The sequence below is a fragment of the Adelges cooleyi genome, unplaced genomic scaffold (assembly GCF_023614345.1).
Source record: "Adelges cooleyi isolate 19-005CV unplaced genomic scaffold, UGA_ACOO_1.1 ACOO_flye_CR_arks_rails_tigmint_CR_PRNA_1, whole genome shotgun sequence".
Taxonomy (NCBI): Eukaryota; Metazoa; Arthropoda; class Insecta; order Hemiptera; family Adelgidae; genus Adelges; species Adelges cooleyi.
This window is the reverse complement of record NW_026095751.1, coordinates 3,898,822-3,910,134: the sequence shown is the minus strand read 5'-3', so window position 1 is coordinate 3,910,134 and position 11,313 is coordinate 3,898,822. Positions and strand designations below refer to the sequence as shown.

General features: G+C 26.4%; 1 protein-coding gene and 2 long non-coding RNA genes across 4 annotated transcripts; all 3 read right to left on the bottom strand.

Moving 5' to 3' along the window:
* Positions 1–1,561: 1,561 nt before the first annotated feature.
* LOC126836135 (uncharacterized) lies at positions 1,562–2,883 on the bottom strand. The gene is made up of 3 exons (XR_007685290.1): positions 2,865–2,883; positions 1,938–2,027; positions 1,562–1,727 (listed from the first exon to the last, which is right to left on the bottom strand). It is a non-coding gene; the product is annotated as an uncharacterized LOC126836135 (long non-coding RNA).
* A 1,564-nt stretch (positions 2,884–4,447) lies between these two features.
* On the bottom strand, positions 4,448–5,291 carry LOC126836198 (uncharacterized). Its single transcript, XR_007685295.1, has 3 exons — positions 5,214–5,291; positions 4,546–4,622; positions 4,448–4,465 (listed from the first exon to the last, which is right to left on the bottom strand). It is a non-coding gene; the product is annotated as an uncharacterized LOC126836198 (long non-coding RNA).
* A 2,093-nt stretch (positions 5,292–7,384) lies between these two features.
* On the bottom strand, positions 7,385–11,049 carry LOC126833586 (uncharacterized). 2 transcript variants are annotated; one of them, XM_050565020.1, is made up of 11 exons: positions 10,898–11,000; positions 10,658–10,723; positions 10,538–10,567; positions 10,430–10,459; positions 9,943–10,002; positions 9,823–9,852; positions 9,710–9,736; positions 9,569–9,619; positions 9,251–9,283; positions 8,595–8,684; positions 7,385–7,798 (listed from the first exon to the last, which is right to left on the bottom strand). In XM_050565020.1, the coding sequence occupies exons 2-11, from the start codon at positions 10,716–10,718 to the stop codon at positions 7,542–7,544; spliced, it is 669 nt and encodes a 222-aa protein (XP_050420977.1). In that variant the 5' UTR covers positions 10,719–10,723; positions 10,898–11,000; the 3' UTR covers positions 7,385–7,541. The 2 variants fall into 2 exon arrangements, with proteins under 2 accessions (XP_050420977.1, XP_050420971.1); XM_050565014.1 differs by having other exon boundaries at positions 7,386–7,798; positions 10,927–11,049.
* Between the last annotated feature and the right edge of the window lie 264 nt (positions 11,050–11,313).

The following is an 11,313-nucleotide window of genomic DNA, read 5'->3' as shown; positions in this document are numbered from 1 at the left end:
TCAAGAGGAAATAGAGATATGTGGATTAGAAAAACTGGTTGAATTGGTTCTTGTAAAGATACACTGGCATTGCTGGAACCCTGCCTGGCACATTCCATGTCATGTCGTGCGCTAAGATATAAATCACAGATGGAAAGAGTATTGGATACCATAAAACCCCGATGTGCATAAACTGGTAACACACTGTAACGTGTCTGTTTGGCTAGTTTGCTAGGCTAGGCCGAAACGACAGTCGATAAGGTTAAATGAGTGGACTCGGAGACGGGACGGATGGCTCAGCCGTATCTACACATAAATATTCCTAAAGTCTCCTTTATATATTTGCTATATTGCCCGAGGAGCTCAACAGGCGATCGTACCTCTAAATAAATTAACTCTCAAGTGTACAACCCAAACCTAACCCAAACAGGTTTATTAAATAAGTAAATCTATGTACATATGTATTACACCTCTAACTGGATCCTAAAGCGTTCTCTGCAGTTATTCAAGGCAATGGCGGAGTTGAACGGACAAACGAGTACCGATAAGTTAAAAAAAATATAAAATTGTTAAGTTATACGAGATATTGGGTAATGGCTTGAGATTAATTAGGTCGCGGTCCAAAGATGGTAATATGTCAACTAATTGGGCATCAGTGCCCCTGGCATTGTCCCGTGTGTCTGTTAGACCTGGATATTATATTATAATTACAATTGATAAAATAATCAATTTTTTAAACCTTAAAGACAAATAATAGTATATTTGTATTTATATTAGCTAGTAAGATAAAATGTGTTACTCGTAAAACACCATACAAAATATATGTATATATATATATATAAAATAGTTTATTTAACCAAAAAAGTGTTTGATTTAAGCTTTACACAACTTATACTATACGTTTTAAAATATTACTTTTAACTTAAAGACTTAAAAACCAAATACTGGGAAATAGGATCACCCTATATATATATATATATATATATAATATGTACATATATAAACCTGTTTATAAATATATTGTCTATTTCATAAATGATTAAAAGATTTTGTAAAAGGAATTGTACCACTTTCAATGAGGACTATTTTAAAATAAATCGATGGGTTAGTGCACACTTGTTATAAGTTAGAGAATTGAAATTGTTCTGGAGAGAAAATTAAACTTTTTACTTTTAATAAGATTGTACTACAAAGTTTTCATTGTAAATGTAAATATTACAACAAATATAAATTTAAGATTTAAAGAACTTTTATAAAAAAAAAAAAATTATACCCGTTCAATGTTCTATGATTTGGTATCAAAAAGTGTATAAAGCAAAAAATATTATGTTTATAATCGTTGAGAAAAACTGTTTATTATGAAATACATTGATTTGGTTTGGTGAACAATAGGTAGATTTGGACATAGCTACGGTATATAAATATTATATTGGCATAAAACAACAACAGTAGGTACTATACAATTTCTAAGTATACTATCACTGTGTTTGCTAATCCATATTACCAACAGGATACCTGTTCACTAAGTAATTGTGTTAATTCATCGACTCGATCGACTTCTACTTCCCAAATTTCGCCGTCGAACACTCTGTATTGGCTAATGCCATTTTTCGAATCTTTTATGATGCAAGTACCAAAACCGTCAACCTCAGCAGTCGTTGTAAATGATTTCGAGAATACCGTATTTCTTAGCAGTCCAATTAAACGGCACATGCTGGCAAAATCGTCAAATGCTGATTCGTCTTCATCTTATAAATTGAAAAAAAAAGTTGTATTTTTAATTTGTTAAACTTAACTTACCCTTTTTTTTTAATGAAAAATTACTATTTAAATTTTTTTATTCATTATTGCGCAAGATAATATTTTTGTTAAAAAGAAAATGTTTTTAAGTAGTATTTAAAACGGCATTATTATAATTAAAAGCAAAACAAAGACAAGTTTGTATTAATATATTTTACTTATTGCAGCGTGGATTAAAGACTTTATGACTTGTCTAGTGATTTTTCTTCTATCTTTTCCCAGATCTGCCATTACATCATAGCGACATTCTACGAAAATAAATACATTACGTGTTGTTAAGTAGAAATAAATTTAAATTGTTTGCTTGTGACGTAATTGCAATACATTTCAAGTGTACTGAATGAATTGGTCGTTAGGTATCTAATAACATTTTTAATGATATCTTCTTCTTTATCTTCGCCTTACACTCCCAACTAAATGAAGTCGACTACCCTAGTTCTACACCTCCATAGAGCTCGGTCTTCTACATCTCGTTCAAACACCCCAGCTATCCTCATATCACTCTGTATTCCGTCCATCCATCTTTCCTTTGGTCTTCCTCTTCCTCTTTTCCCTCTACATTCATAACAGCTCTCACCGCCTCTGCCTTATCTTATCTCATAACATGACTGAACCGTCTCAACCTATTCTTTTTCATTTTCTCCACAATTGATGCAATTCTTAGACTTCCCTATGTATTAATTTCTTATTCTTTCCTTCTTAGTCACTCCATTCATCTATCTTAAAATTCTCATCTCTGCTACACTTTTTCTCTGTTCAATTTTTTTATATACTGTCCCAAATTCCGACCCATATAACTTGGCTGGTTTTATTACCGACCTACAGAAAGAATATAGAGGAGATAGATTTTAAGTACACTATTACGTTTAAAATGCTTTAATCGATATATAATATTGCCAACGTCAACGGTTTCTCATCATGAAAATGATTTAGGAAATTGAATCAGCCAAGAAGATGAATTAGACTATTATATTTTTTTTTGCGAGATAGAGAAATCAAGCTAAATAACATCTGTTAAATTATAAAAAGTTGTATTTATAATCTAAGTCTATTGAGCTATGTACGTCTAACGAACTAGTGATTACCATGGTTTGGGTCAACTTGAGGCGCAGGGATATCTGTAACAAAAGTATAAAATGTCAAATAATTCTAAAATAAATAAAATACTTTTTTTTTGTATTTAATTTTATAACTTTTACTCTTAAACTTAGATTACTTAAGCCAATTAACCAATGTAAAATATTTTACAACGATTTGAATTATTTACCAAACGACCATCAATATTTTAATAAAAAAAATGTATAAAAAATAATCTATTCTGTGTAAGAAAAAATAATAACAAATGATTTAATTGCTACTATCTAAATGTAAATTTAAAACTATATTTTTGTTAAGTCTGATTCATTTGTTGAGTACATTAGGTGTAGTATGGTTTTTATTGAAATTTTAAATATAGCCTACATAATTTTATCATAACTAATAAACACTTATGCTAATTTAGTAAAAAAATCAAAATGTATACTGTTTTTCTTTATTCCTTACAAATAAGGCAGGACAGTCAAATTTCAAACAATCACAATTTTCTCCGATATTTGGTAAATGTATTTTTGGGAACCTAACTCATTCACAGAGTACACCGTACTATTATTTCACCAAATACCGGATGATAAATGTTAAACATTATACTTACAAGTGACACGGGTTATTTCTGTTTGCAAATCAATCTGGTCATCTACTACACATTCTAAAATTAAAAAATTATTTTTATATGTACATATTTTTTTATGATAGAAATCATTATACATATACACACATATATACATCTATTATATATTTAAGTGGTTACCTCGTAAAGTTGAAGTGGTTGCTAATTCTAAAATTTAAACGAAAATTTTTTATAATTAATGATCATCATACAACAATGTGAAACTATGTCCATTAAACGCAAAGCCAATGATTACCTGGTACAGCTAACATCATAGAAATTTTCCTGAAATTCACATAGTACAACAATAGTTAATTAATGATATGGCGTTTAATTATTATTAAAATAGATATCTATTTTATGTTTAATACAACATATTTGTACATCTCTTATAATCATTACATCATCATTATGATTACCAATTGGTTTATTTCCAAGAACAAGATCTTTAACTACAGTCTGCAATTGATTTTTTTCTATAAACAAATAACGGTTGGAGTTTTAAAAAAATGTCAATGAAAATCAAAATATATTTGAATATACTTTAAGAGGAGGTCATTTAACTTAACACCATTCAGCCTATTAGATTAAATAGTTATTTGGTATAGCCAAGTTTGCTCAAAGTAAATAACATAAACTTCTAATTTTCGTAGAAATTATTTGGGTCACATAAATAAAGTGTCTACACGTTGTTTGTATAACAACTGTACATTCTTAATCCAAACAGATTATAGGAACTATAGTTTTTAATTTATAAATCATCATAAATTCAGACAAACATAACAAAACAATTTAATATTAGTATAATCATATTAAATAGGTGTATCTTACTTGTATTAAAAGCCCATTCGAACTGTAAGTCTGAAATAAATTTTTAAAACATATTATGTAACAAAACCATCTAATTCAAAAATATATATTTTTATTTTTTATAAAAAAATATATACTCACTTGTAATGTAAACCGATATTTTATAGTCCGCTGAAAGAAAAAAACAAATATTGTTTTTTTTAGATTTTTAACTATCTCATTTAAGTGGGGTGTAAGAATAAAATAATTACTTGTAGTTATTGCCATAACTTTGACAAGGACAAGCGATATTAAAATGCATTGAAGTTTCATCTTAACTGTAAAAAAGCTGAGAAAGTTTTTGTTTTACAATGATGTGTTTATAAATTTTACTGTTTCTTTGTTTTTGTTTATGGATCCACGCGTTAAATTGTTAACCACTTCAGCGAGATTTTATATAAGAAATAGATAACACCTAAAAAGAAATTTTTGCGGCACAAAAAATGAAAATAAATTTACTAAGAAAAACATCCTAAAAATGTATGTGTTTGCATTTTTTTTAAATTTGGGCAAGCTTTAACTTTATTAAAAATTATAAATTGAATTCCTTACAAAAGTGGAATATCTTATAGATATAGTACTACAGATATACAGTGAATGTAGAAAATACCATGGGCGTAAACTTGTTTGATTGATTTTTCACCGTGTATCTGTATGAGTAGTAACTTAAAACAATTCTCCTCAAGTTTGAGAGTTTTACTTGGAACTGAAAGGGACGGGATAGCGTTTTTAAACTTTTTAATGCATGAAATACTTTTTGTATAGGTACGATTTCAATACAAAACCATTAATTAAAGTGGCCTAGCGGTTAAAATATTATTGCAAAAAATAAAGATAAAAAAAAAAAAAAAAAATTAAAATGTCTTAATGTCATACTTACTGTGTTTGATGTCGAATAATATAACTTAATTGAATAATTCAAAGAATAGAACTTGAGTCAAATATCAGCTTGTTAAACTATCTGTGTTGGAGTGGTTTTCGTTCGACTTTTTAATGGGCTTATATATCGAACTAAACTGTTCAATTTATTATACAAGACAGTATGTAAATATATTATTGTTGTGTCTTTATATTTTAACATACGTTTAATTAGACGTTGTTTAAATTACTTCTTTATTAGTCGCTGATTTTATGACCATTTGTAATAAGAATAATTATACAGCTTTAATTATTTTATTATGTTTGTTCAGTTTTTGTTTTATATAATTAGTAAAATCATAAAATCTGTTGATATTGTGTTTGTACTCCATAATTTAAATTATAATCGTTTATTCTCAAAAAATAAAACAATATTTAATTATTATATACTTCCATTAGAGCAATCTCAGACTAACTATTTATACTTCATAGATTATATTCTTTCATAGCTCTATTATACTTCTATTTTACTGGATTGACAATGTACAAACGAAATGCAACTAAAAAAACCTTTTTATAGATCCTTAAATTGGATCTAAAGAAAAATGTAAAAATGTGCTGTGTTCTAAAGAAAAACTGAGTTTCTAACATTAAAACTAAAACTAAATCTTATACTGGTGTTGTGGTGGAGAAAACATTAAATTTTACTTACATATATTACTTCTTAGTTAAATATTACTAACGTTTATAGCCACTAGCTGTCGGCTGTTGCCTGTTACATTTACATATTTAACAATATTCTTATATGGACATTTTAAAAATTGTGTTTTTTTAAAAATAGTATAGGAGCAGTAGCACAAAGTTAAATTTTTACGAGATTTGATTGAGTCATAATATAACGTATTATAATTCATGATTTTTAATTATTATTAAAATATATCTTAATTTTAACATAAAATATTAAACTATTTTATACAAAATCAGAGCTACAAGTCGATAAACTAAAAAATTAAAAATTACACAAAGCAGATTATGTAATATTGGATAATTTAAACAATCAAGCGTGAATCTCTTTAAATGAATAACAATATGCAAAACATAAGTATTTTTTTTTTTTTTTAAATTGTGTAATAAGTAGACGAATCAGTTTTTTCCCAATTAATCCTGTATCTACTATAATCAGATACACGATTTAGTTGTCTGTGATTTCATATAATAAGTGCAATATTATGATACCAACCGTTTTTGTCTAGTTGATTACCTACTTTAAATAATTATGAGGGTTTAGGATTTTTATTTTTTTCTACTTAGTTAATTCGTATAGTATATATATATATATATATAACTGCCGTGGTTAAATACAGTAATGTGTTTATACTATTTTTTTTTTTTTAACAGCAGTTATTATTTATATGATGGACTTGTACTAGATTATCGAATATAATACAGGACAAAATTGTTTACAATTTTTATTGATTACACTTATTTTTTTAATTACTTCTCTATTACAGATAACTTGGTTAACTTGTTCCCTCTCATTTTTTCTGCTAATAGCGTTATTCCTAAACTTCTTATCTACTCATATTTTTTTTTGTCTTACCTATTCCACAAATCCATCTTGGCCGCTTAGTGCGCTTTTATTTGAATAAGAGTATTAAAGGTTTGAAAACTCTGTATTTTGGAAAGTAAAGCACTAAATACAAATATTTTTAGCTATAAACTCTAATGCTTTTAACAGTGATGCACAGAAATTCCAAATGTCACCAAATGTATTATGATTACTGTCAGATGCAGAGTATTCAATTATAGTATCAAATGTGTGAAATTGATGATTATTTTTACTACTAGATTCTTATAGAGGTAGAAGAAGAGGATAACAGTTTGTTGGAAGTACAACCATAGTAGCGAGTCGTGAGGAAATTTGAGTGCAAATTATGTAAAAAGTCATTCGCTACCAATAAGCAAGTTGTCTAACACATTGCATTTTTCACAAACGAATTGTCGCTTGATAGATCTTTCAGATTCTTTACTGATAATTTAATGTGATTTGTATGGGATGGCCAGTAAGTTGGTTGGATGTATACAAGTTATAACAGATATATATCGGATGCAATAAAACTTAAGAGAAACAAATGCCATTTGTTTTACATTTGTAATATCATACATAATTTATAACAACACATAAACACTAAATATGCATATAATCATGAGCAAAACTATTTATTATGAAATAATGCATTGAAATAATCGATAATATGGATAGTTGTGTGGTACAATATTATAAATCTTATTGACATAAAATAAAAACAGTAAGTACTATATAATTTTTAATATGTTTTAGCTGTGTTTACTAATCTATTTTCCAATCAACAACCTCTTCAATTAGTAACTGTGTTGATATATCGTGCTCATTGAACACTATTTCCCAAATTTGGCCGTCCAATAATTTGTAATAGTTATAACTATTTTCAAAATTTTTTATGGTACAATTACCATGATAGTCAGCCTCAGTATTTTTTATAAAAGAATTTGAACATTTTAAATCTTTGTATATTCCTATTAAACGACACATCGCGGTCAAATCGTAGAAAGCTCGATCGCCTCCATCTAAAAATACAAACGAAAAAAAATTGCTTAAAAAAAATTTAATTTACTAGGTAATTATTTATTATTCTTTATTGTGCTAAACGTGGTCACTAAATGATAATAATAACCAAAGAAAAGTAATATTCGAATTATTACAATATACAGGCTATCAGTGTCCATATATTTCTCTAAGTCAAAAACTATTTAACTGGGGGGTACACAGTCAAGCATTCTGTATGAAACCATTGTTCATATATTACATTTCTTCACAAAGTATTTTATTGGAAGCTTTTCTATTGTTAAAATTTAAATAAATATATTTTTGTTGTAAATTATAATATTATTGTTTTGTACCATGTGATGGTATAAAAACACATCGCCTAAGCGACGGATTAAAAAGCGTCACGGACAACTATTAAAGAACAATAAAAAAATTGAAAACTAGGTTCATCATATTGTTATTCAACAAGTATATATTAAGATAACAGGCTAGCAAGTATAGTTTTTGTGTTGTGCGAGTTCTATACTTTTATTATTATTATAAAAACTACATTTTCGAGATACTATGACGAGAAAGAATCTATAATAAATATTATTTATAAATATAATTTAATATTACTTCTATTAATTATTATTATTAAAATTTAATATTTTTATTATCAAATTATAAATGAAAAAGTAATGTTTTAGAAATCTGATTGGATGGAAAATATCGTCGTAAACGTAGAAAAAAAAATTATTTAAGGAGTAGTTTATAAAACGGCATAAGTGCAACTAGTTAATAGCAAACCCAGTACAAAACTATATTAATATTTACTAAGTGCATCGATGAGTAAAGGTTTTATAAGCTGTTTAATAAAAAATCTTCTAGCTTCTCCAATATCTCCCATGATGTATATGCCAAAATCTGCAAAAATGAATGAGTTTAAGAGTTGATGAGAAAAAAAAGATTGAATGGGTTGTTAGTGACTTTGCAATAATAATTTCAAAAACTGTAATATTTTTTTTTTTAACATGGAACTTCCTTCAAAATTTGAAATTCATCTTTTTATACTTGACACTCAAAAATTTTATAATTCATGAAAATTATAATCAACATTGCCGATGAGAAGCGAAAATTCCACGGCTTGACACATTCAGAAATTTAATTAAACTTATATTTTGATAATGACCTAAATTAATAACCTAGTTTACTGTTATATATTCATAGTAGTAGTCATCAAGTTAATAATATATTACATTTAATACTAGTGAAAATAATAATTAAATTAAAAGATACATACAGAAAAGTTTCGTGACTAATCAACAATAAATAATATTTTTATTTTGAAGGATAAAAATGAAAAAAAAATGTTGAGTTATTAATTAAAATAAAACATGTTTAGTAAATTATATTCTTATAGCTTATTAAGTTTAATGTATAACCTTAACCTAAAAGTTTGTTTACGTCTATCATAAAATTAGATTGATTACCTCGGTTTGGGTCAACTGGAGGCACAGGGACCACTGAATCAAATATTAAAAATTTTAAATCATTATAAAATAAATAAATGCTAGTTTTATTATATTTCATCTATAACAGCCAGTCTTTATCTAAGAGTACTAAGACCAATTAATAAATATGAAATATTATACAACAAAATCAATTAAATTTCAATAATCATCAAATTTTTAATTATTATCCATACTGACTTATTATTTTGAATTTAATATTTTTTCTATTTTTTTTGAAACTGAGTAATTATTAATTCAAACGATTGTTCGAATACAAATGTAAAATATTATACTTGCATGTCACCCGGGTTATTTCATCTTGCAAAAAAATTTGGTCCGCTATGGCTTCTATAATTAAAAAAAAAATATATTATTTGTTTGAACACATTTTCTTGTGAAGATATATATAAACAATAGTGAATGCATAAAAGGAGTTACGTTGCATCCTGTTACGATCTGCTAATTCTAAAATTAAAATTAAAATATTTTTTAATTATTAGTTATCAAACCACTATGTGAAATATGTGCATTAAACTCAAAGAAATTATTACCCGGTACAGACAACATCATAGCAATTTTCCCTGAAATTATCATCACAAAACAATAATTCGTTTTTGATATAAGTTTTTATTTTTTATTAAAAGTTTATTTTTTTATAGAGTTATAATTACCCATTGGTATATCTCTATTAAAAATAAAATTTTTAATTACTGTCAGCAATCCAATTGCGTCTAAAAAAAATATGGTTTAGTCTTAAAAATAAATAAAATTATAATATACATAAAATTCTTCAGAATAAGAGTACACCATTGTGTACAGGCTAAATGGTAGACCATAATATAATATAAGGTTAATGCACCCGTACCCGCAATATCAGTCTAACTTTACATAAATCAATTCACCCGGTTTTTCTCACCCTCATATCTCTACTTCCTCTTACGATGGGCTTCTAAAAATTTTAATTATAGACTAAGCTTAAGTAGATAAGGACACTGTAAAAAATTAAGCCCTCAATATTTAATATTGTAATTTTCTCAAAATTTGGTGACGCTTTAGGGAGGGTAGTTGCAAATGCGTAAAGTATCGCAACAAAACAAAACTTTTATAAAATATTATATTTACTAAATTATATAATATAGTCTCATGTATATGTATTACTTTCTGTAAAAGCCGCACCGATGTGTAAGTCTGTAATAAATAATTTAAAACATTAGTATAAAAACAGTAAAATTTAATAATTAATTTGTATGAAAAATATTTCCTGACTTGTAATGAACATCGTCTTTTTATATTCATCTGTAAGAAAAAATTCAATAATGAACCGTTTTTTTTTATACATATTTAACTACTATATTTAGTGGGTAAGTGTGAAAATAAAATAATTACAATCATTTAGTGCCAAAACGTTTACAAGAACAAGTGTTAGTAAGATTAATTGAAGTTTCATTTTAACTGTAAAAAAATAAATGTATGTTATATTAGACACGGTTACTATTTAATTATTACCTACAATGCAAAGCTTAAATTTTTTTTTGATTTGCAATGTTGTGTTTTTATTTTATTTCTGTGTTATTAATTTTATTTATGGTAATTATATTAGTAAAAATGTATTAAAAGTGTACTCACAATATTTATTGTAGCATAATAATACTTACTTTTGTAATTTAAACGATAGAACTTGTAAGAAAAATATGAATTCTTTTAGCTTTTTAAAATATCTGAGTAAAGTGATTTTTTTTTTGTCCTATCGGTGGGCTTATATGTCAACTAAAACAGTACAATTTAATATATTTGACAATGTGCAAATATATTGCACTGTGTTTAAATTATAACACTAAATTAAAGCAATATTTATTAATTTCTTTTGCTTTACTTGTTGATTTTACGGCCACGTGTAGAACGAATATTGGGCGATGGCATTATACAGTTTTAATAATTTACTAATGTACGACTGTTTATCGATAAAATATTGTACATATTTTATTAATAGATAAAAAAAGATAACGATATTTACAATAAAAAAATGACTTAAGATTAATTGT